General features: G+C 39.9%; 2 protein-coding genes across 2 annotated transcripts; one reads left to right on the forward strand and one right to left on the reverse strand.

Annotated features, from left to right (window-relative positions):
• The first annotated feature begins 216 nt into the window (after window positions 1–216).
• On the forward strand, window positions 217–19,575 carry RpI135 (RNA polymerase I subunit Rpl135). Its single transcript, XM_073077634.1, has 20 exons — window positions 217–410; window positions 929–1,258; window positions 1,717–1,809; window positions 2,363–2,509; window positions 2,986–3,158; window positions 3,980–4,229; window positions 4,857–5,012; window positions 6,175–6,341; window positions 7,921–8,068; window positions 8,291–8,351; window positions 8,773–8,972; window positions 9,701–9,854; window positions 10,182–10,272; window positions 11,107–11,302; window positions 12,026–12,240; window positions 13,179–13,317; window positions 14,272–14,478; window positions 15,420–15,623; window positions 17,068–17,232; window positions 18,173–19,575. Exons 1-20 carry the CDS (start codon window positions 324–326, stop codon window positions 18,374–18,376), a joined length of 3,387 nt encoding a protein of 1,128 aa, XP_072933735.1. The 5' UTR covers window positions 217–323; the 3' UTR covers window positions 18,377–19,575.
• On the reverse strand, window positions 19,570–26,500 carry Nop56 (Nop56 ribonucleoprotein). Its single transcript, XM_073077643.1, has 8 exons — window positions 26,341–26,500; window positions 25,481–25,685; window positions 24,680–24,847; window positions 23,812–24,010; window positions 23,121–23,384; window positions 21,877–22,031; window positions 20,697–20,867; window positions 19,570–19,807 (listed from the first exon to the last, which is right to left on the reverse strand). Exons 1-8 carry the CDS (start codon window positions 26,341–26,343, stop codon window positions 19,596–19,598), a joined length of 1,377 nt encoding a protein of 458 aa, XP_072933744.1. The 5' UTR covers window positions 26,344–26,500; the 3' UTR covers window positions 19,570–19,595.
• Window positions 26,501–26,580: the final 80 nt, after the last annotated feature.

The raw sequence follows: 26,580 nt of genomic DNA on the forward strand, positions 1-26,580 counted from the left end.
GCTCGTTTGCCACTTTTATTTTACAAAAAAAAATATGTATCTCGAACCGTCCAGTATGAGCTAAGTATTATACTACTATAGTGATAATGGGCAGACAGAGACAGATACAAACTATAATACACATGTGGCAAGTACACAGTAGGCCAATTTCAATGCGTAAACTCCATGATGTCAATTCAACATAGAAAAAACAAACCACAGTTATTTTGACAGCTGTCATGTCGATTTGACAAACAAATTCAAATTGTCAAATGCACGTGTTTACATTGTGGTGTTTTAAAGTATTTTCGTATATACTAACCTAATGTAAATAAATACTTACCATGGATCCAAAGAAAATACTGAAGAATCCATCTTTAGCGTACACGAGTAATCCGGACTACAGAAAACCGCCAAAAACAGCCAACCCGGTAAGTAACCTTTATGATGTTTTCTTTATGTCTTCCAACTTTATTTGATAAGTATAAGTAAGTCAATTCAACCTATTGCTGTCCCAATACCACTACTACCGCGTCTCCTTTTATAGTAAAAGAGATTGGAAGCCATAGTCAATGCGCTGGCCAAGTGTTGACTTCAGACTAGAGATTTTTTTCAAAGACATCCCAGGTTCGTCACGATGTTTTCTTACACCGTTAAAGCGAAAGGAAGGAATCACAAAGATTCCAAAAATTGCGATTTTCTACATAGTATTATTAAGAAAAATCAAGAACAATGATTGAAAGTAGTTTTGTCAAAGCACAATCGGATTATATATCTAAAATATGCAAAATGGGTAAACTGGTTTTTATGCATAGGTCAATTCAGAAATATTTAACTGATCATAACTTATATTGTTAATATTCACCTATCTTTATAATGTTATAATAAATTATAATGCATAATCATAGAGCAATTAGTATAAAAACTTACAACTTTTTTATCATTTCAGTACCTACAATGCCTCGGCGCACCTCACATCGACTCCTTCAACTACATGCTCCAAGACGGCCTCAAGGCCGCCATCGCAGACCTCATCCCCGCCGAGTTCGAGCTACCCAAAGGTGAACGGGTGAAGATTACCATCGATGAAGCAGCCTTCGCTAAACCCAGCGTACCAATAGAGGCTGTGGGTGTTAAGAGTCAACGGGTCCTGCCGACGGAGTGCAGGCAACGAGCGGCCACCTATAAAGGCGAATTCAAGATCCGGTTGACCTTTGAGGTTGATGGGCGGAGCATATCGGTTGACCGGTCGATGGGCAACTTGCCAATCATGATTAAGGTATGAACATGATAATTTTAATGTTTGTATTTGGCTTGCATTAAAATAAAAATTAATATGACATTGATTTAAATGAAATTTTATATAAACATTCTCATGGGTACTGTAGAATTTTCTAGAATTAAAAAATAAGCTTTCTCCACTCAGCCCCACACTAGGACATCCCACAGGAAAATGTATACACAAACATCCAGATCAGATATCCAAAATCTATAAAGAAGATAAGTTTGGCCAGGGATCAATCTATGAACACTTTGCGCATCAGATCAATACAGAGATCTCTGCCATGAGGGTCGTCAATAAAAAGGACCCCACTACTATTCCAGATTCTATCTATCCCTATGCAAAATTTCATCCAGATCCATAAAACATTATCCAAACTTTTACCTTTGCAATATTATGTATAAGGGTTATAATAAAAACTGGATTTTTATGTTTGTGTTTTTTTTTTTTTTCAGTCAAAAATGTGTCACCTAGCAGACTTATCACCGGAGGAATTAGTGAAACACAATGAACACACTGACGAGTGGGGCGGATACTTCATTATAAAGGTAATTAACTTGTAAGTTTCCCTTAATAAGAGAACATTGTATTTAATATGCTACCCTTAACAGCTAAAATTTTGAAAGGCAGTAGAATGAGTATGCTTTGACGTGGGAGGTACCTCCGTCACAACTATTTATAGTATGACACAGTTATTACATTTCGATTGAAAGGTGTGCATGCCTGCTGACTTATTATGATCTGACTGTCTTAGTCGGTAGGTTAGGAGTAACAATCCAACTAACTTAAGGTAGAAATCCTATTCTATATGAATTATTATTTTCTATTTGGTTATAGAAATCTATGGACAGGTCGAAGTGTTATCGCCAGATGAATTTTATGCTCATTTGCTACTTCAGTCGTATAAAAAGAAAAGATAAAATGAAACAAAACGTTAACAAGCAGTAAAAAATATAAATATTTGCTAAACAGTATACATAGAAACATTTTCCTTAGTTTGTTCAGTAACCCATTTTAATTCGTTGTAACATATTCTTTAGGATTTTTATTGTTAATACAATGGTTTTTATGTAATAACCCTTAATTATTCCTTTATGTCAGGGTCATGAAAGGCTAGCCCGGATGCTACTAGTCACTCGTAGGAATTACCCAGTAGCGATCAAGAGGTCCGGTTGGAAGATGAGGGGGAACCTATTCTCCGACTATGGTGTTTTGGTCAGATGTGTCACCGATGACCAGACTAGCACTGTAAGTACCATTATAGCTTAAAATCTTTTTAACGAGGATTTTGAGGGTAATATTTTTAAGTGTAAGAATAAGACATATTCTTTGGCACACCCCAGCAGTCTAAAAGGCTTGACTTGAGGTGTCACTGGATACTTCTAAATTGTGCAAGTGACATAGGTATATATATCGCATACTAGCTATTACATGTAAACTTTAAACCTCTGTTAGACCCTTAGGGTCGATTTTCCAAAAATAATGTTTTTTTTCTTATCAGACAGCCAAATACATGTAATAAATTTCATAGAATTGGTGGATTTTCAAATATGTATTATAAATAATATATAACTCCTCTAAATCGTAACTTATTTGGTGCCTATGAAACTCCATGATGCAACTGCAATGATGAATTAGTAAGTCATTCCAGACAAGTCTTTTTAAAAATTGCAAATTTTAAAGCATTTAAGTTTTCGTTTTTTACCAAAACTTATAACTTACAGAACAACGTCCTCCACTTCCTACAAAATGGTACCTGCAAGCTGATGTTCTCTCACCGCAAGATGATGTACTATGCTCCACTGGTGCTCATCATGAAGTGCCTGGTGGACTGGCCGGACCACTACATATATAGATTGCTTCTGCACGGGAAGAAGAATGACTTGTATTATGTTAAGTGAGTGGTTTAACTATTATTATGTAAGAACACATACAGCCAAATACGTTTTTCTTTTCGTAGTCGTTTAGAGAGTAATTTTAGTTTTATTATAGGATTTTCTCTACTATGGTTTTAATGGAAAGGTATAAAATGCACAAGTACTATGATATATGCCATATCATATACATAATGTATCATGGAGATCAGTTACGCCTGTTATTATTATCTAGTGTTTTGCCTTCCAAAATTCGACTTTCCCAGACATTGTTTTCGATATTTCGTAGACAATAAATGGATAGATTGAATATTAATAACGAGCGTTAGTAGATCAAAAGTGTAAACTATTAAAATCTAATTTGTATTATTGCTTGTAGTCCAACGGATGGAAAGTGGATACTTTTTTCCATGGACATGTGATATCAGTCCCAGATAAGATTAGATTCCTACCTGAGGTTGGCCACAGATGCATTGCTACCCCCGAGGACTAAGGTGAGGACTGAGTATGTCTCTCTTACCACACCCTTCAAACCAGCATACAGCAGCGCTCAACTCTGCTGTTATTACACAGAAATGGCTCTGGTGTAATTTGTGTGTATTACTAACTAGCTGACCCGGCAAACTTTGTATCGCCTCAAAATCTATTTATCAAATATATTTCATATAAAATATAGCCTATGTTACTCATGGATAATGTAGCTTTCGAATGGTGAAAGAATTTTAAAAATTGGTCCAGTAGTTTTTGAGCCTATTCATTACAATCAAACAAACAAAGTTTTCCTCTTTATAATATTAGTATAGATAAAGACACTATCAAAATTAATTAATTCCTCTATTCTCAGTTGCATCCAAAACATGTTACGCGAGCTCCACGAACAAAGCCTCCACACATCCCACGAGTGCAAGGTCTACCTAGGCCGGATGTTCAGACCCAAACTCACCGAGCTGCCACCCTGGACCACCGACCTCCAGGCAGCAGACTTCCTCCTGAGGAGGTGTGTGATGATCCACCTGAAGGACCCCAAGGACAAGTTCCACGCTCTGGTCTACATGGCGCAGAAGTTGTATGATGTTGTCCAGAATAAATGTAAGGTGTGTATGAGTAGCATATTGTCAAATCAAATCAAATTCGTTTATTATGGAATGTGCTTTAGGGGTTGCAAGGGGTTGCGGGAGGCAAGAGTGGAAGCTCGAACCGTCCAGAAAGCGACCCCGGGAAGGACGGCGGTATGTGTGGTCGCATACCGTCGTGAACACCAGATGGTGTGGTGAGTTTCAAGCTCACCTGGGCGGAGCCTGACGGGGCAACGCGCCAAGTGGACTCCGGTTGCTTCCGGTTGCGGTTTGCCTTGTGTTTTTTTTTTATAATATAGGAGTCGCGGACGAGCATGCAGTCCACCTGATGTTAAGTGGCTACTACAGCCCATGGACATCTGTAATCAACCCCAGATAGGATTAGATATTCCTACCTGAGGTCGGCCACAGATGCGCCGCTACCCCTGAGGACTAAGCTGGAACGCCTCGGAAAGTCTTTCTCCCTTACCACACCCTTCAAACCGGAACACAGCAGCGCCTAACACTGCTGTTATTAGGTAGAAATAGATGTGGCGGTGGTGCCGCCGGAGTCGAACCACAAAGGGTTCTACTACCTAATCGTGTGCTATATATTATAAAATAATAACAATACTTATTGAAGATTTTTAATTATATTGGTTGTAGGTTGAAGGTGCTGATGCAGTAATGGTGCAGGAGCTGCAAGTGGGTGGCCACCTCTACCTGCAGGTGCTGAAGGAACGGCTGCAGACACTGTTGTACATTCTGAAGGCTAACATACTCAAACGGGCTAGGAATAGCGGCAAATTGGTGTTGGGATCGGTGAGTTATGATCCTTACTAATATTATAAATCCGAAAGTAACTATGTCTGTCTGTGTGGTTGTCTCTTCTTCAAGCCTAAACCACTGAACCGATTTTAATGAAGTTTTGTACAAAGATAGTCTGAGACCCGAGAACGGACATAGGATAGTTTTTATCCCGGAAATCCCACGGGACCTAGGGATGGCGATCTAAGATCTATTATTCGGAGAATCGATCTTTTGGACCAAAAAACTCGATTATTTTAATCGATATTAGTAAGGATTGAATCGTGAACTATGCATTTGATCAAGTGATGATCTTTAGAAAAGTTGTTGTCCATGAGCCCACGAAGGTTTCAGAGTTGGTACGACCAATTTTCCCCAAATGGCGCCACTGTCGTTCCAATGAAGGTACGAATTTTCAGTCTTATGTATGTTAGTATGTCATATTATTTTCTTTTAAACGCGGGCAAAGCCGCGGGCAAAAACTAGTAAACTAATAAAGATTGGTGGGTTTGTTTGAGTTGTATGCAAAGTTATTTTTGATTTTTGAAACAATATGTATGAGGTATATTTATTCCATAGTTGTATGATGTGAATGCCCTTAAAAACTGCGTTAGCCATCGTAGTTGAAACTCGCTTGGCCTCTTGATCAAAGGGTCCGAGGTTTGAATCCCAGGCACCACTGATCTTTCACAGTTATGTTCACAGTTAAAACGAATAATTACTTACTTTAACAGTGAAAAAAAATACATCGTGAGAAAACTTATACAACTCAGATTTATAAAAAAAAATCAATGGTATGCGAAGTCTACCAATATGCACTTGGCCAGCGCGGTGGACTATGGCCTAAGCCTTCTCATTCTGAGAGGAGACCCGTGCCCAGCAGTGGGACAGTAGGTTGATAACGATTTATTAATTTCGGGTGTTGATTACAGATATCTATGGGTGGCAGGAGCCACTTACCATCAGGTAGACTACACGGTCGTCTGCTACTACTATATTATAAATCTATTTGTATATAAATAAAAATGTTTTTATATTTTTTCATTCTACTACTTCTACTTATTTCTTATAATATCCAGTTTACAGACCGGTGTAACCTTAAAAGATTTTTTATATTTCGTGTTACATTCTTAACTTAATCGCGTTCAATAATAAAAAAAAATGTATCTTCCCACAGAAAGAGCTCCAATTGCTGCTACGTATGTCCGGCAGCCTGGAGCAGAAGTTCGAGACCTTCCTCGCGACCGGCAACGCGCCCTCCAACAACGTCAACCTGGCGCAGTACAAGGGCCTGACCATCGTCGCCGAGAATATCAACCGGATGAGATACATGTCGCACTTCAAGTGAGTAAGGGCTCCACAGCTGATGGGTATGTAGGGCAGCCTGGAGCAGAAGGTCGAGACCTTCGTCCGGCAACGTCCTCCAACAACGTTAACCTGGCGCAGTCATAGATTAGTAAAGATTACTCACTGCTAACAAGAAAATGACTCAATGAAATTGTCGCTGTCATCTATTTTCGTGTTTGAAAAATATTTAATAAATGTAGTTTTTAGATCATTTACGAATGAAACGATATTTCTCCGCACTTTTTCTTCGATTTCGTGTTTTTGCAACACATAACTGCGCATATCGGCATTTTTCTGCGTAAATTACACCATGACAGCTATTAAATGGCTAACAGAATTGTCAGCCGTTTGAGTTTGGGCTCGTACACAAAACTGCGATGCGACGTCGCATCGTGAAAATCTGCGAGCTCCCTCGACGCATCGCAAGAACTTGCGAATTAATTCGCATCGCACATTCCTGCGATGTTTCGTCACACTTGTTGACACCATTTTTAGTTCGATCGGAGACAGCGTGTGGGAAAGACGTACAGACCTGTATTTGTTGGGTGGGAAGACGTATGTAAAAAAATGACAAAGTACGTCGTTGACTTTTTTATATTACTAATTAAGGAGCGCCCTGTTCTTTGGAAAACTAAATATAAAATAAATGATATATGATAAATGGATTAACCCAAAAAATGTCTTTGTTACTCTTTCCTGTATCTCTTAAGCAATAACAAAAGTGCAGACTTCTTTTTACGATCCAGGTCACGACCTAATTTTCAAAATACGTTCCGTACGGTTGACGGTTGTCGAAAGCATGGTCACCCTGGGAGACGCTATGCCGCACGATATCGCATCGCAGCAATTCGTGTCGCAATTTTCTGCGTTGCGAATTCGCATCGCGTCGCATCGCAGTTTTGTGTTCGAGCCCTTAGCTAATGGCTTCCTTCAGTTACGAGGCGGTGAGATATCTATACTTATCTATGGGCGCAGTACAAGGGCCTGGCCATCGTCGCCAAGAATATCAACCGGATGAGATACATGTCGCACTTCAAGTGAATATAATTGTGTTTTGTATTGACGGACCTTTCCTGTCACGCTGGTTAGTGTTCTTGCGGATCTGATCCGCAAGTAGACCTGCATGACAGGTTAGCTATACATTATATTAAAAAGACATTTAATTGTATAGCTAACAGGCCAAAAGCCTCTTATTAAAATTTTTGTAATAAGCGATGAGGTAGACAGTCTACGTCTGATGGAAAGTAGCCTCCGGGAGAACCACCGTCATATCTGTTTCTGACTTGTAATAGCAAGTCTTTACGCTGCAATTTCGGATTGGAGGGTGGGGTAAAGGAGACAGACTTTCCGAGGTGTTCCGAAACTTAGTCCGCATGTAACAACGTATTTGGTGACTTTACGTCGTATTTCTATAATTGTCTTTTAGTGAGGTTTATCATAAAATTCAATTAGGACAGGAATATAAGTTACAGAAGACTAAGTTAAAGCGCATTCCATGACTCATCATATATGTTTTGGTAGTCAAGTATTCCACAGTATATCATTAATGACTAAATAAGGTGCAATTGTTCCCCAGAGCGATCCATCGAGGGTCCTTCTTCATGGAAATGAGGACAACAGAAGCTCGGCAGCTACTGCCCGACGCCTGGGGCTTCGTGTGTCCAGTGCATACTCCTGATGGAGCGCCCTGTGGACTGCTGAACCACCTCACCTCCTCCGCACAGGTAGGTGGCCACCCATGCAGGGCAGTCGACCTCAGGCGACAACTAGTCATAATTATTGCTTGTTTATAATAACCATTCTGTCCAATGTTTTGCCTACCAAAGGTTGACAATATCTGCCGATCTTTCGACCTTACATGGAACTTAAGTCTATCCTATACTGGAAGTCCTATCTTAAAGTATCTCATCTGTATCCAGCTATAAATACAAGATTTTATTTCACAGGTAACTCAGATACCAGATCAAAAGCAAATAGAAGCGTTGCCGAGTGTGTTAGAAAAATGTGGTAAGTTTATCAATACTTTTATATAGTTTTCTTATTATTTTATAATAAACATGCATAGTTTAAACCAGAACCGGGACACTTAAATATTGCACGGATGTTCCCTATATAAGTACGTGTTCTTAGAATGTTTTTAATATTTTGTTTTGAAAATCTGAATTTAATTTGAAGTCGGATACAAATGAGTTGCAAGGAGCAAATAGGTCGGTTGTGTCTGGCCGGGGATCGAACCCGGGACCCTTTGTGCGTCAGACCGGTATGGTGACCGTTCAGCGACGCGGTTCGCCGCGGTCATAACTAGGTATCACCTATAACTAGAAAATGTAAAGTGTATTATGTTAATATTAAGCGATAACCGCATGATGCAATAAAGATTATGATTATGATGAACTCCTCCCTTCTATCAGAAGCCTTCATTACCCAGGTATGGAGCCAATGTCCACGATAGCCCAGACACCCCTCGCCAAGGACGTGTACAAATACCCAGTGTTCGTGGACGGCCGCCCCGTGGGCTACTTCTCCGAGGACACCCTGGACAAGTCCACCGCCTACCTCCGCACCCTCAAGATCCGGGGGGAAGAAGTGCCAATCACCACTGAGATTGTTGTTATACCAAAGAGACAGGTGGGCTTTGGCACCGGTTTTTTTTTTCGAAATTAAGCACAGTTTGTTTTGTCTTTACAAGATTAAAAATAAGCCAGATTTTAATATAAATATTTGTTGATTGTTTTCTTATTTATTTATTTATTATTTTCTTTACTAAAATTTATCTTAATAAGTGTTAAGAATAAGTAGCTACAAATATTTTTTAATTAATATTTTTAGTAAAAACCATTTTAAAATAGGGCGTATTTTATTCCTTTATTTGCTCAGCTTCTATATTCTTTCTGAAAGTCAACATTATTTATTAATTTATTTTATGTTATTAATTTGAAAGGTTAACCCAATTATACTAATGAATAAAATAATAAATTGAACCATAATAATAAAAATCAACACCATTAAGTAACATATGTAGAATAAGCAAAAAAATGTGTGCATTTAATGTCAATATTAAAATCCATATCTATGATCACTTCGCAAGGTGTTTCGTTATGGAGAAGCGACAGAAACTCCACAACACACCAGTAACACAGTATAGTCCGCACGAAACTTCTAGTCCGCTCTGAAGTTGTTGCGCATTTAGTTAGCATATACTCCGTAACGTAAGGGCACACTAACGCAGCTATGTGTATCGCTGTCTTCGTCCCGATATCTACAATTTGCTCTTGCGACGGTACTCGTTTCTATATTCGGAGCGGACTAGTAGTTTGGCGGGGGTTATAACACAGTAATGGGTGGTGTGTTTGCAGGTGTGTTCGCAGTACGCAGGTGTGTTTCTCTTCACATCAGGCGCTCGTATGATGCGGCCGGTTATAAACTTGTCCACCGGGCAGCTGGAGTTGATTGGTACAATGGAACAATTGTATCTAGATATCGCTGTCACACAGGGGGAGATATATCCAGGTAAATCTAGATAGTCATAGTGGTTAAGAAACTCGAAGATCGAGGGGTCCGAGGTTCAAATCCCAGGCAAACCTCTGATTTTTCGAAATTATGTGCGTATTAGAAATTATTTATCACTTGCTTAAATGGTAAAGGAAAACATCGTGAGGAAACCTGCATACCTGAGAGATTTTTTTTATAAAATCTCTCAGGTATCTACCAATACGCACTTGGCCAGCGCAGTGGACTATGGCCTAATCCTTCTCATTCTGAGAGGAGACCCGTGCCCAGCAGTGGGACAGTAATGGGTTGATGATGATGGTGATGATATAATTGTTTTATCACCAGGTAAAACAACCCACATGGAGTTGTCCAAGTCAGCGTTCATGAGCAACCTGGCCCAGCTGGTCCCCATGCCGGACTGCAACCAATCACCTCGGTAAATATATTATACGAGCTTTTGCCCGCGGCTTTGCTCGCGCTACTAAGTAATATTTTCATCCCCTATTTTATCCCTTGGGGGTAGAATTGATCAAAATCCTTTCTTAGCGAATGCCTACGTCAACATCTACCTGCATGCTAAATTTCAGCCCGATCCATCCAGTGGTTGGGGCTGTGCGGTGATAGATCACTATGTCAGTCACTCAGTCAGTCACCTTTGAATTATATAATTATATTTAAGAAGATTGTTAGGAATGATGGTAAGAGTAAAGATTTTAATTGTCAAATGCGGGTATTAACTAAAAGTGGGCGTATAAAAGGGCAATGTAGATCGTCTACTGAGTAGTTATTTTCCGACCTTTGTAAAGGACGTTACTCTGCCAGTTTTTTGCTCATTTGCGTTTAATTGTGTTTCTGTTAATTTATTTTGGAAAGTTAAGGTTCTCGGCATATAAAACGTTGGTTTTTAAATAATTTCCTGACGATATTCCTATCAATATTATTATTATTACTGTATTTATTTGATGACGCGTCGCCGCTCGCGTAATGGGCACGTTGACAAATTTTGTAATCCCCTTCTATAATATAGGTATAGTCCGTGCCAAACTTCTAGTCCGCGTTAAATATAGAAACGAGTCGCGTCGCAACAGCAAATTGTAGGTACATATCAGTTAGTGTGCCCTTACGTTGCTACGGAGAATATGCTTGTAGTTGTGTTCGACCACATTGGCTCTCTGACTACACCTGCGCAACGACTTCAGAGCGGACTAGAAGTTTGGCGGACTTTACCAATAAAGACATTTTCAATATTTTGTGTTTTTTTTTTTAACAGAAACATGTACCAGTGCCAGATGGGCAAACAGACGATGGGCACACCCATCCACACGTGGGCGAGCAACGCGGAGACGAAGCTGTACCGTCTGCAGACCCCAGCGACCCCGCTGTTCAGGCCGACGCACCACGACCACCTGGGCCTGGACGACTACCCCAGCGGGACCAACGCGATCGTCGCCGTCATATCCTACACCGTGAGTGTTCTAGTCCTCCGAGCCGGACATTGTACCCATCCCCCACCCTTCAGGCCCACATAAACTTTTCTTCGGCCACAGATGCGCCGCTACCCCTGAGGACTGAGCTGGAATGCCTCGAATAAGTATGTCTACCTTACCACACTTCAAGCCGGAACACAGCAGCGCCTAACACTGCTGTTATTAGGCAGAAATAGGTGTGGAGGTGGTACAGATGGAGTCGAACCATACAATTTATTAAAAATTCTTAATTTTTCAATCAACAAAATAATTTCTATAATTTGTTATGAAAATTGTGAAAAATATTTTGTCGATTAGCATGTGAGACTACTGAAAAAAATACCAGCTTTTGATTTTCCTATTATGTGTTCCTACCCCCAGGGTCATAACTTTTCTCTTTTCCTATTATATGTTTCTACCCACAAGTTGATTACTTTTTGTTGTTATTAATATTATATTTTCTACCCCAAGGGTGATTTTCTATTTTCCTAATACATGTTTCTACCTCCACGGTGATTACTCTTCTGTTTTCCTAATTAATGTTTCTACCCCCAGGGTGATTTTCTGTTTTCATAATTTTTGTTTTTACCCCCACGGTGATTACCCTTCTGTTTTCCTAATTAATGTTTCTACCCCCAGGGTGATTTTCTGTTTTCATAATTTTTGTTTTTACCCTCACGGTGATTACCCTTCGGTTTTCCTAATTTATCTTTCTACCCCCAGGGCTACGACATGGAAGACGCGATGATAATAAACAAATCTGCCTACGAGAGAGGCTTCGCGGCTGGTACTGTGTACAAATCGGACTTCATAGAGCTGGCACACGCGTCCTCGTACTTCTGTAGAGACCCCGCCAAGCCGGAGCTGGCGCCGCACATCGACGAGGATGGGTTACCGGCGGTGGGGGCCAGGATACAGCCCGAGGATCCCTTCTACTGGTTAGTGGTAGTTTATGATGTATTGCTATCCGATATGGTACGGTACGATATGATACTATACGATACGGCTCGATATGATACGATAATATATCATACGAAACGATATTATACGATACGACACCATTCGATATAATACAATATAATACGGTGCGATTCCATATGATGTGATACGATACAATATGATAGGGCGCAAAAGAATATAATTCGATATTATTTGATATGATACTATACGATATAATACAGTCCGATACGATGTCATATTATACGATACGACACAGTGTGATACGATACGATACATTACGATAGAATACAATACGATACGGAGAGCTGGCACACGGGTCCTCGTACTTCTGTAGAGACCCCGCCAAGCTAGGGCTGGCGTAGCTCGTGGACGAGGATGGGTTACCGGCGGTGGGGGCTAGGATACAACCCGATGACCCCTTCTACTGGTTAGTTCTTCTACTACTGATTTATAATATGACACGATACAATCAGATACGGTACTATATGTTACTATACGATATGGGTGGATGACATTTGATAACATGTCATACGAAACGATATTTTACTATGTGATACGGTTCGATATGATACGATACCACGAGACTACGATATGATGCGATAATATTGATATAATACGATGCTATACGATATAATAATATGCCATACGATATAATAATATACGATACGATACAATGAATTTCACAAATGTGCCACTAAACTATACTATACGTAACGATACACTACGATATGCTAAATTGCACAAGTCGAGAGAGGCTTCGCCGCCAATTCCTTAGGTAGATATTATAATATTTTTTGCTAAAAACAAAGTACAGTAAATTAGGTGCATGTCTTCTTATTTCACCCATGCGATACAATACAAAAACAAAAACACCATATCACACAATACATTATTATATATTCTCTTTTCTCCGTAGCTACTACGACGGCGAGAAGAGCCAGTTCGTGGTGTCCCGCTTCCACGGCAAGGAGGAAGTGTTCGTGGACAGCGTCAGGCTCTGCGGAGACTTCTCCCCCCGGGCGCCCAAGAAGGCCTGCATCATGATGAGGATACAGGTATGGATAGGATAGGATACAGGTATACAGGAGGATACCCCCTGGAATGACTTTTCATGTATTTGTAAACTTTTTTCATAATATTATAGTAGCAATGGTATGATGAGGAAACAGGTATACTGACTAAAATGACTTGTTATGTATTTTACATGTTATTTTATCTATACTAATATTATAAAGAGGAAAACTTTGTTTGTTTGTTTGATTGTAATGAATAGGCTCAAAAACTACTGGACCGATTTTAAAAATTCTTTCATCATTCGTAAGCTACATTATCCACAAGTAACATAGGCTATATTTTATACGAAATATATTTTGAGGCGGTACAAAGTTTGCTGGGTCAGCTAGTATAATAATAAAGTGCATATAAGTTTGTATTTCAAATATTTCTGTCTAATAGTGGTGTTTGATGCTCCCTCACCACACCTGTTAAGGTGTGGTAAGGGAGAGATTTTTATAATATAGGAGTAGCAGACGAGCATGCAGTCCACCTGATGGTAAACGGTTACTGCTGCCCATGGACATTGTAATTAATCCCAGATAGGATAAGATATTCCTACCTGAGGTCGGGTACAGATGCGCCGCTACCCGTGAGGATTAAGCTGGAACGCCTCGGAGAAGTCTGTCTCCCTTACCACACCCTTCAAACCAGAACACAGCAGTGCTTAACACTGCTGTTTTAGAAAGAGGTGTGGTGGTGGTGCTCAAGAATCGAACCACGGGAGGTACTATCACTTTTATATGTCTTTCAAATACTACAAATTTAAATAAATACAACCGAGCTTAATACAGATATTATAAGACGCAAATAGGTGCTGCTGCCACCGAAGTTGAAATGTATAAAGAATTGCTGATCAAAGACCGCTCAAAGGTTCCAAGACGCAAATAGGTGGTACCACCGAGAGCTATTGTATCAAGAATCGCTGACCACAGTACCAATATACCCACCCCCAGCGCAACCCAACAGTGGGCGACAAGTTCGCTTCCCGCGCGGGGCAGAAGGGCATCTGCTCGCAGAAGTGGCCCGCCGAGGACCTGCCCTTCACGGAGGCGGGGCTGCTGCCCGACGTGCTGTTCAACCCGCACGGCTTCCCCTCGCGCATGACCATCGCCATGATGATCGAGTGCATGGCCGGCAAGGCCGCCTGTCTGCACGGGCACGTGAGTAGCGGTTGACACCACATTACCCCACATTGCCCCACTTTAACCTACATTATCCCCAATATACCCTACACTCACGCACTATACCCCACATTGTCCCACTACACCATATTACCCTACATGATCGAGTGCACGGCCGGCAAGGCGGCCTGCTTGCATGGGCACGTGAGTATCGGTTGACACCCTCATTACCCTAAATTGCCGCACTAAACCCCACATTTCCCCCACTATACTCAACATTTCCCCCACTATACTCAACATTGCCCCCACTATACTCAACATTACTCCCACTATACTCAACATTGCCTCCACAATACCCCCACTATACCCTACTGTACTCCAATTACTTTCAATTTACCCCCATTACTCCAGTTTTCTACACTAACCACTCCTCTGCTTTACCCCATTACCAGCCCTCTATTTCCTATCGTCCCTTCTATCACCTACACTACGCTCGCTGTTACTACTGACCTTTTCTACAGACCTTTCCACCTTATTAACTCTTTTTACTTCATTTTCTCTTCTACATCTACTGACCTCCTCTATCTGCTACTGCTTTTTCTACCCATTCCGCCGATTTCTACCCCGCTACCATAATTTTCTCCTGTATATCCGACTTCACTATCCCCGATTATCCCATATACTCTCTCTTTCTTTTATTTAATATTTCTTTTATAATAAGTAAATGGTTGCATGGACACTATTCTTAGTGATAAGGCCGCCAATTGTACATTCGTTTATTTAAAAAAATGTATTTTAATTTAATTTGTATTATATTGTTTATCCGAAACGATCCCCCTAATTAATTTATTTTAAACTTTATACGCGGACCATTTATTATGCAGAAATTTCATTAATTTAAATTCAGCAGACTTCCTTATCTTTGCCTCGTTAGCGAACCATTACTACAGCAACCCTAACTAAGCAACCCCCACCCCCAGGTACACGACGCGACCCCCTTCCGCTTCACGGAGCAAGACACCGCGATCAACTACTTCGGGCGCTTGCTGACCGCCGCGGGGTACAACTACTACGGCACCGAGCGGGTCTACAGCGGGGTTGATGGTAGAGAGATGGTCGCCGATATCTTCTTCGGGCTCATACACTATCAGCGGCTCAGGCACATGGTCTCGGATAAGTGGCAGGTGGGTAACCTACCAGTTACCAGTCTGAAGGTGGTAGAACCCTTTGTGGTTCGACTCCGGCGGCACCACCGCCACACCTATTTCTACCTAATAACAGCAGTGTTAGGCGCTGCTGTGTTCCGGTTTGAAGGGTGTGGTAAGGGAGATAGACTTTTCCGAGGCGTTCCAGCTTAGTCCTCAGGGGTAGCGGCGCATCTGTGGCCGACCTCAGGTAGGAATATCTAATCCTATCTGGGGTTGATTACAGATGTCCATTGGCGGCAGTAGCCACTTACCATCAGGTGGACTGCAAGCTCGTCTGCTACTCTTATATTATAAAAAAAAAAGAGTTAGTCGGCCAGACCGTGGAACCTTTTGAACCTACCTACCTACCTTTTGAAGAAGGTAGATCTCTCTGTAAGCTAGGTGATCATGCCTGGACAGCAGTCGTGCTCAGGTACCCTCAGTTCGGTTGAGAAAACTTCAGTAGCGTTATTCGAAATACGTGTATATCTCTTGATGAGGAGCCGGAAGTTGCCACAGCCTAAACCTCTCTCATTCTGGGAGAAGACCAGTGTCCAAAAATGGAACGGCAAGGGTTAACCATGAGTTGTCCCTGTAGTTCCGGGACTAGAATAGGGCTACGGTATCCCTTGCATGTCGTAAGAGGCGACTAAAAGGAGGCTTCCGGGGTTGCGGACGGCAAGAGTGGGAGCTCGAACCGCCCGGCCAGCAACCCCGGGATGGACGGCGGTATGTGTGGTCGCATACCGTCGTGAACACCAGATGGTTTGGTGAGTTTCAAGCTCACCTGGGCGGAGCCCGACGGGGCAACGCGCTAAGAGGACTCCGGTTGCGTTCCTTTGGAGATCCCGGAGCCCTCAACGCAGCGCAGAGGACGGCCACCGGGGAGGTTTTATTGCGGTAAAAATCCCACATAACTCGGCGTCGCTCCCACGTTGTCGGGTACCTTTTGAAGGTTTCCCCCTCGTCAAAAAAAAAAAAAAAAAAAAACTATGTCCTTGTAATCACGTGATCAAAATGAAGCTGCAGTACCTATCCTATACTTGACTGAAATGGCGTTTCCGGGAATGCGAGCGGCAAGGGTGGGAACTCGTACCACCGAACTAGTGACTCCGGGAAGGACGATAATATGTGTGGACTTAGTATGAGACTACCGTCTTACATATTTTGTTAATAATTAATTTGTCCAATGTTTGCTTATTAAAATAAAAAATCACAATTTTTTGTAGGGCTACTTATTAATAATCGGCAAGCAAAAAAGTATACTCAAGTTGTCAAACTTCAATCTTTGTAGGCAAAACATTAAATAATTTTTAATCGTATATAAAACAATGATTGGTACAGACTTGAATGATGGTGACAGACTTTAATGATTGGTACAGAAAACCCCAAGATGAATTAATTATTTTTCATTCTCATATTAAATATCTATCACCCCCAGGTCCGTACAACGGGCGCAGTGGACGCCCTAACCCGGCAGCCAGTAAAAGGGCGAAGGCGCGGAGGCGGAGTCCGATTAGGTGAGATGGAGCGCGACGCCCTGATCTCTCATGGTGCAGCTTTCCTGCTGCAGGATCGGCTGTTCCACTGCTCGGATAAGAGCGAGGTATATGTCTTTTACAAATTTTTATTTATCTTACAATGTTGATGTTCTGATACAATCTTGCAACTAAATTTTGAAGCAGGTATCTTTGATTTGTCCCTGTAATACCGGGACCAGAATAGGGCTACGGTATCCCCTACCTGTCGTAAGAGGCGACTAAAAGGGGGCTTCCGGGGATGCGGGCAGCAAGAGTGGGAGCTCAAACCGTCCAGCAAGCGACCCCGGGAAGGACAGCGATTTTGTGTGGTCGCATATCGCTGTAATCACCAGGGGTGAGAGGAGCGTAAATTGCTCCCTCCAGGGCAGAGCCCGATAGAAGGGCATCGCGTTAGGAGGACTCCGGTTGTGTTCCGTTGGAGATCCCGGAGTTCTCCACCAAACGCTGAGGACGGCCGCCAGTGGGGTTTTAGTGCGGTAAAAATCCTACATAACCCGGCGTCACTCCTATGACGTCGGGTACGTTTTGAAGGTTCCCCCCTCGTCAACAAAAAAAGGTATCCTTGATTGCTTGAACTGAAATTTTGCATATTTGGGTGACAATGCATGGTTAGGTTAGCGACGTCATTCTAAATCCAATATGACGCAACGTCTACGATGACCAAGCTTTTTGACTTGGTTGAAAGTTGAAACATAAATTCCTGAACGTGTTGGATTCGGGTGTAAGGTGTTCATATCATAGGCATTTCATGGCCACTTCACTTTCTAATACCTTGATAGGCCGTGTCTGACAAGTCAGTTTGTAATTGTAAAATTAACTATTTTTCATGTTATTTGGCCCTATTAAAATTATTTATACATTTATTAAAGGTACAGAGCTAAAGTGATTCTATATGTCAATAAATCTCAGAATAATTATGTACAAATTTCGTTTTACTAGAACAAAAACTAAAGGGTTTTTGCTAAACCTATTTTCGGTTACTTATATATTATTTTTTGTCCCCAGGCGATCCTCTGCTCCAAATGCGGTACCCTCCTCGGTCCTATAGCAGCGGGTTCAGAGTCAGGCGAAGGTTGCCGACTGTGTGGCGGCGGTACTCGCCTGCGCGTGTCCATCCCGTACATCTTCAAGTTCTTCGTAACGCAGCTCGCCTCCGTCAATATAAACGTGCGGATTAATTGTAGCAACATCGCTATTGATAGCTGCTAAGGATCATACACTTTTAAGTGAAATATGTTGTTTATGATCATAGATTAGTAAAGATACTTCGCCGCCTTGAAATTGAATGAAGCCACAAACGGCTTATTTTAGTAAGTTCTTTTTTTGAATCCTTGACAAATAAAAACATTTTTAGAGAAAATTTACGAATAAATAACTAATTTACGTAATGATTAAGTAATTTACGTAAGTAATAAATAATTATTTCAAATATTTTAGGGACATTTTAGCACGGAGACGTGGCAAAACTTTTTTACGCAACTATTTCAATTCTCAAAACTGGGTACATTTTCTTGTTAGGAGTGTGTCATCTTTACTAATCTATGGTTATGATAATAAAAATATACCATATTTTCAAATTGTGTACTTGTTACTTGTGATTGCTGGTTGTCATTTATCAAATTTGGTACTCCAAGATAGTTATTATCGGGTATATTAAGATTTGTAATGTGTGTACGATAAGTCGCAAGTAACGCGTGACTGGAGAAAGTCAAGTCGGACATGTATTGAGAATTGTTACATTTCGTTGCTTTGCGAGAATTACGGCACAAGTAAAAAAGGTAATTCCAGAAGAGTTTAAAATTAAACAATGTTTCTGTTTCGATATCTTTTATTTGAATGAGATTAAAATAATGATAAACACAATTATAGGTAGTTATGTATATAACCAGAGTGGATTAAAATAGGAAATATTTGTGATTAAGTTGTATCTTTAACAGAATAAATAATTTTTAGTTGTGCCATTATTCTTGCAAAGCAGCGATTTGTTTCTCATTGTTACATAGTGTGATGTTACATTTAAAGCTCACAAAACTAGATAACGCACATTGGCATAATTGTCTACATAATCTTGCGTCAGTTTAGTTAAAATTCAGAGGTAATATAACTGAAAAAGCCAAATAGTGTGAATTTTTGTAATTTGATAATCAAGTGTATAACATAAGTCGTTCTTTCAGAATCTTAACGTGCAAGTAAAAATACACATCTGAATTCCATATTGCACAACGAAACACCAAGAAAATACTTCAATTTTTCGTTATATGTACGCATAACATCTGTATAAATATCATGGATGAAAAACATCTGTCGAATTTACATGTACTTTGTCGTAAACCAAGTTGTGTCAACATGTAAATTTCTACAAGCATAGTATAATAATTGGGTTACACAAATAAAACAATTACTAAGAACTATAATATAATTCATGCAATCAATCCTCGTCCATCGCCACAACTTCTGCTTCCTTCTTCTTGTTTTTCTTATTCTTTTTCTTGCTAGATTGCTGCAGAGCTTCTGCCGCTTCGGCAGCAGCCTGCTGCATCACATCAATGTTCTTGGCAGGAATGTCACCAGTTTCGTAGAACTTCAAACGGTCTTCCACTTGCTGACGGAGTTTCTCGCCGAATATTGTTGTTTGGTTTTCTATAAATAATTATATTTTTGAAGTTACTATTTAATCATTAATTTGGTATCATTGTAGAATTTATCTGAATACTAGAAAATAAATTATCGTTAGGTTTAACTATGAAGGAAAATGTTGTGAAAGCTTCGCACTACAGTTCCGTAAAAAAGAATTCTCAAGGGTGTGTGCCAATATGCTTGTCAAGAGACAAGTTTGATGGACTATGTCTTAATTTTTTTTATTCTGAGGAGATCCGTACCAAAATTAATAAACTAATGGGTTGATGGGGATTGAAGAATTTATTAATGAGGGATCACCATCTCCAATATAAAATACTACAAAATTATAATATTGCAGATGTTTCTACAATACAAATTTAATAATGTAGCACTAACACTGAGGCACAGAATATGCAATGCATATGCCTCGTAATGTACATGCATATGCTGTAGCATGGGCTTTATTACCACAAGTGTACAGAGAACTTGCGATAGATCAACCATGCAATTACAATTAATACATACATTGGCAAGCTGTGAAAGTTTTACATTTGAAGGTGGTAGAACCCTTTGTGGTTCTACTCCGGCGGCACCACCGCCACATCTATTTCTACCTCACAACAGCAGTGTTAAGCGCTGCTGTGTTCCGGTTTGAAGGGTGTGGTAAGGGAGATACTTATCCAAGGCGTTCCAGCTTAGTCCTCAGAGGTAGCGGCGCAACTGTAGCCGACCTCAGGCAGGAATATAATCCTATATGGGGTTGATTACAGTTGTCCATAGGCGGTAGTAGTCACTTACCATCAGATGGACTGCATGCTCGTCTGCTACTCCTATATTATAAAAATAAAAAACATACTATTGGATCCTATCCGTCCCGGCCTACAAAAATAATATAGCAACATGTTCTTACCAGAGAAGCAATCGATCCTCGACGCAATAGAGCACTTGTTGGCGAGGTAGCGGCTGATACGGCCCTTGTTCTTTAGTCCAGCACGACCGATGAACGTCGAGTGGTACAGCAGACCGTACTTCGGTGTGTTCGAGCGGGTTTTAAGCGCTCGGAACAGGGCTTTCTCCGCACCTGAGGATGTATTATGACAGTGCAGTTAGTTGAGTTAATGATATTTAGTTAGACGCTGTAACAAATGTTCATTGTGTTAGGCACATCACTATGGTTCAATATCCCAGCACTAGCTGTCATGTAGACAGCTAGATTCGGCGCGCTTTTCAGTGGCACAATATGGAGGATTCGTAAATCCGTCGTAGGTTTCAAAAGTTTTAATTGTAAAAGTTATCTAATGATTGTATTGAATAGAATAATGAAATTGAATATTGTCTAATATTTAAATATTAGAAATACATTATTACTCGCTAACAGCAAAGGCGAATAGTGTGAGGATACTTATACACATCAGGTTTCTAAAAAATATTTTTTTTAAAGGTGAGAATTAGGCCAGCATGGTAAACCCCCTGATTCTGAGTGGAGACTATGGGGCCGTTCAAGTATTACGTAAGCACTATAATATGGGGGTGAGTCTTTGCTTCGCTTATTTTGGATGACATGGGGGTTAGATGATAATTACGGAAGATATATACTTGTCTAGACGAATGGCAATCCCTCATATTGTTTTTGCTTGAAAACGAAACGAATTTTCGGGGATTCCCGCAAATAATGCATACGTTTAGGTATTTTTAAAATTATAATATTAAAAAATAGTACATTACAATACGAGGACGAAAAATTTTTTTCTGACAAGTGTGAGTTTGCAGGCCGAGCCGCAGGCGAGGACTGCAATCACACGAGTCAGAAAAACATTTTTCGTCCACGTGTTGTATAAAATTTTATATTACGGGGTCGGAAATGGGGGTTTTGCGCACGCGAAGCGTGCGTAAAACGTCAATTTACGCACGCCGTGATATAAAATACATTAATTGAAAAATGTTTACGTAAGCATGGGGGAGGGGGTAAGAGCTTTGCTTACTTTTGCTGACAACGAGGGTGGGGGGTAAATAATTGTAATAAATCTGCTTACGTAATACTTGAACGACCCCTATCCATCAGTGGGACAATTGATAATGGAGTTACTTACCGAGTATTTGTAGCGTGGAAGCTGGGTACTTAGCGAGGTTGGTGAGGGAGCCTGCCTTGGATATAAGGCGAGCACCCACCTGGTCGCCCACTAGCGTGCTCAGGTTGGGAGCCACTGACCCCATCTTCGTGTGAAGGTACTCTGCTATTTGCTTCCTGAGGAACAATGGACAAACGTCATTCATTAGATACATTGAATTCATTTAAAGGTAGAACCCTTTGTTGTTCGACTCCTGCAGCACCACCACCATATAAATAAAAAAATGTTAAGGGTGAACAACATTTATCACTTAGGGGTATGAAAAATAGATAGTAACCGATTCTCAGACCTACTGAATATGCAAATAAAATTTGGTGAAAATCGATAAAGCCGTTTCGGAGGAGTTCTCTAACTAACATTGTGACACGAGAATTTTATATATAAGATTGAAGTTTGCCTATGTAAGTAGTTGAAGGTAATGGATGAAGGCAATATTCTTTGAGTATTGCCTTGAATTTGCATTGTAGCATCAACATTAAGACATGCAATATGCAATTCATGTCATATAATGTTGTGTGCATATGCTGTAGCATGGGCTTTATTACCACAAGTGTACAGAGAACAAGCGATAGATCAACCATGCATTTTATAAGTAAAAAAAATTTGCCAAATATGAGTAGAATACGCCAAGGGTTTCGTACCACCGAATGTTCATTATTTTTTATTTTTAGTATTAGTAAAGACGCACAAGATTTACAAAAGGCTATTACAAAATGATGACTACTAAGCCGATTTTAATGAAATTTTATACAAAGATAGTCTGAGACCCGAGAAAGGACATAGGATCGTTTTTATCCCGGAAATCCCACGGGAACTAGGGATCTAGTGACTAGTGATCTAAGATCGATTAATGGGAGAATCGATCTTTTGAACCCAAAACATCGATTATTTTAATCGACATTAGTAAGGATTGAATCGTAAACTATGCATTTGATCAAGTGATGATCTGTAACAAAGTTGAAGGTACGAATTTTCAGTTTTATGTATGTTAGTATGTTATATTATTTTCTTTTAAACGCGGGCGAAGCTACAGGCAAAAACTAGTGTATAATGAATGAATAATAAATTTAAATATTATTTATTGTATTTCATACCTCCATGTTTTCGTTACACAAATCACTTCACCAATACTATTACCCTCCCTATCACTTCACATTGTAAGAATATGTATTGCACATCAAAATATAACTTCAATAAATACTAACCTATAATTACTCAATCCAATGACACGGCCAGCAAACATCTGTATATTAATCAAGTCGACCGGAGAGATATCCATTCCCATAGACATTTTGGACGCATCAATGATAGCCTGAGCCTTCTCGGAGTCACCCAGGATCTCTGTGAGGGGCTCCAGAGACTCCTCGGTGAGTGTCTTCCTGTCTTTGATGTACTCTGCGCATTTGCTGTAGAGGTGATTATCAGGAACGATGCTGACGAGCTCTGGGAAATGGTAAGAGTACCATTCTCTGTGGAATTAAGTTTTGATATAAATTGAGTAGTTAAAATTTATTGATTTTTATATTATACTTGTGATAGATAAGCTAAAAGAACCTTTAAAAAAAGCTTAATGCAATTTTCAAATAAGCTAATGACTTTTCATAATTACACTGATTCAAAATATACTGATTGTAAAATATTCAAGTTTTCTATTTAACAGATTTTATTGAATGTCTATGAAAATATACAAAGGTAATAAAAATAACTCTGAAGTCTTGTTGTATACAAGGAAAGAGAACTGGTTGTCATACCAAGCACCATAAGATCAATTCATTTATAAAAAAAAATGAAAATGACTATGTATAATAAAAATGAATATCTTGGCAGATTGTTCAGTTACTTTATCTAAGGCACCATTGTAACATTAAATCTCAATTATTTTATTTATAACATTACCTGATTCTCATAGAAAACGTATTAACATCCTTATCCAGTTGGTCCAGCAAAGCAATCGACTGTATGATCATGTTATCCACGCGGTGCACATTGAACTTGACCCTGGCGCGGGAGTACGAGTGGCCGAGACCGAGCTGGGCCACACTGCAGGCTTTGAGGGTCAGCCCTTTGATCAGGGAGTGGAAATGGTGCCTTATACCTGGTGGAAGATACATATATGTATTTTTATATGTAAAATATATATTTTTAAGGTAAAGATGAAACTAAATGGAAGTGAAGGAAGAATGCAAATGTTTATTAATCATGAAGTTAACCAATTGCCTACCAAAGATTAAAATTTGTCAATGTTTTGTAGGCAGAAAATGTCAAAATTTGATGTTATGAAGGCAAAATATGGGGTTCATTGATTATTATTCATAATGGTATTTCTTCTTCTGATAGCCATACAATTAACATATACATTCGATATATGTTAATTTATGGTTTGCTGTAATATGCTGCTTTTTACAGAAAATAAGTCAAATAGAACCAGATTCCAACCAAATAGAAAGAAAGAAAAAAAGAAACATTTATTCGGATAATTGCAACACAAATGAGATACTATAATAGAGAGAGACAAAAAAAATAACAATAACCTAAAACAAAAGAAAAGAAAAATGATAAATACAACAACAAAAGGACAATAGAACTAAATATGTACATCACCAAACTATATTTCATACAACATTTCTGTCTATTTGTTTAATTTACATCAAAAAGTATGTGCACACATATGCGCTATAGACATTTATAATAAAAATTATGAAAAGAAAAAAAAAACGATAATATACGACCAAGAATCTTGGTTAGTTATAACTTATCTCCTCACCTCTTACGAGTTCCGGTACTGCACTAGTGTGCGAGCATGGTATCTCCAGGGCTTCGGTGATAGCTGCCCCCAGCTTGGGGTCCGCTACCCCCAGGGTGCATTTGCTACGCTTCTTGCGTTTGGGTAACGCACCCTCTAAGAAAAGGTTCAAGTCCTCTGGGACTATACCTGTGAAGGGATTTAAATAATATATTATTTTTGTCATGAATCCCATGACAGATGAGACTAAAACAGTGCAGTGAAATCAGGGAGGTAGAGTCTGCACCAAACTGCTAATCCACTCTGAATATAAAAATGAGTTGTGTTGCAACAGCAAATTTTAGATATTAGCGGGACAAAGGCAGGGCCTGATCCCCCTCCCCCAGGCACCCTCCATTGCCCGCTCTCGCTCACGGGTACATAGCTGCGTGAGTTTTCCCTTACTGTTGCTACGGAGCATATGCTTGTGGTTGTATTCAACCACATTGGCTCTCTGACTACACCTGCATGCAACAACTTCAGAGCGGACTAGAAGTTTGGCACAGGCTATAGATAAGTAGTAGTAGTAGTAGTAGTAGTATATAAGTGTAGTTAGATTAAGGATGTACCACCATCAGAACTAGTGAAGCAATTCTTGCATTTCAATAGAAGGTTTTAGTTGCTGACTGACTTACATACGACCATCTTAGTTTTCAAATATTACAACATATCTGTGATTGGTTTCAGGTAGAATTGGTTACAGATGCAAATTGCTGTCAGTGAAGATGAGGTGGACTGCTCCATTGCCACTTCAATCTTATAAAAGAAAGACACCAGACATACCTTCAGAAACTGCATTAATATTCTCCAGCGCAACAACAGCAGACTTGAAAGGCTGGAAAGCCACTAATGTGACAACAGAGTTGAACCGCTGCAGATCTGTCACCGACTCCTCCACTTGCGGCAGGAAGGCTGCCAGCTCCTCGAACTCCGCCACCCGGAAGAGGGCGAAGCCCGCGCTGTGCTCGTACAACACGTATAGCTTACTCTGTGAATGTTGAAGGTTATAAACAACTTTGTAAACATGAAATACCTAATCGTTTGAAATACTGATTTGTTATTTTTTACTGTGTGATCGTTATTGATGTTGTTAAGTCATATAAAGACATATTTATACATTTGGAATATGCAAAAATACTGTTTATATCCTTTGGTACCTTACGTACCATACTTTACTTTTTTTTTATGATGTAGGAGTAATAGACGGGCATGCAGTCCACCTGATGGTAAGTGGCTACTGCCGCCCATGGACATCTGTATTCAACCCCAGATAGGATTAGATATACCTACCTGAGGTCGGCCACAGATGCGCCGCTACCCCTGAGGACTAAGCTGGAACGCCTCGGAAAAGTATGTCTCCCTTACCACACCCTTCAAACCAGAACACAGCAGCGCCTAACACTGCTGTTACGAGAAATAAGAGACTGTACTACACTTTTCACGCCAAATGAGTGTTAGTTAGTAATTTGAATAGTTCAAACGTTTATTAACGTAATTAAAGTCACAATGCAATAATACATACAGAAATTATAGTATGACGCCGACATACGCACACAACATCTACATTCTACATACAACAATTTGTATATTTAAGTAATACATGACTAGAATACTAATAGTAAATGACTGAGAGTAAAACTTACCATTATTATTTATGTTTACAAACTATTTATTTTAGAAAATATCATTTCTGTATTGAAGAAATAAAACCACATGTGTTTTGGAGTTTTGACCCCCCGCTTCACCAAGCAAACATGAATGGAAGACATAGGTTATGTCTTTCCGTTTCATGTTACGTATGGCTCATGAGTTTAATAAAAATCAAATTTGACATAATTTATTTTATAAAATATTTTTTTACAATATAAAATGGTAAATGATTG

Source organism: Epargyreus clarus, unplaced genomic scaffold (genome assembly GCF_041222505.1).
Source record: "Epargyreus clarus isolate Ecla_fem2 unplaced genomic scaffold, WU_Ecla_fem_2.2 ptg000002l, whole genome shotgun sequence".
NCBI classification, from domain to species: domain Eukaryota; kingdom Metazoa; phylum Arthropoda; class Insecta; order Lepidoptera; family Hesperiidae; genus Epargyreus; species Epargyreus clarus.

Coding starts and splice junctions, on each gene's coding strand:
- RpI135 (XM_073077634.1), top strand. CDS start 324: ATGGATCCAAAGAAAATACTGAAGAATCCATCTTTAGCGTACACGAGT. Junction 411..928: donor CGCCAAAAACAGCCAACCCG/GTAAGTAACCTT, acceptor TTATCATTTCAG/TACCTACAATGCCTCGGCGC. Junction 5,013..6,174: donor GCAAATTGGTGTTGGGATCG/GTGAGTTATGAT, acceptor ATCTTCCCACAG/AAAGAGCTCCAATTGCTGCT.
- Nop56 (XM_073077643.1), bottom strand. Junction 24,011..24,679: donor AGTACCGGAACTCGTAAGAG/GTGAGGAGATAA, acceptor ATCTTCCACCAG/GTATAAGGCACCATTTCCAC. Junction 23,385..23,811: donor ACGTTTTCTATGAGAATCAG/GTAATGTTATAA, acceptor TTAATTCCACAG/AGAATGGTACTCTTACCATT.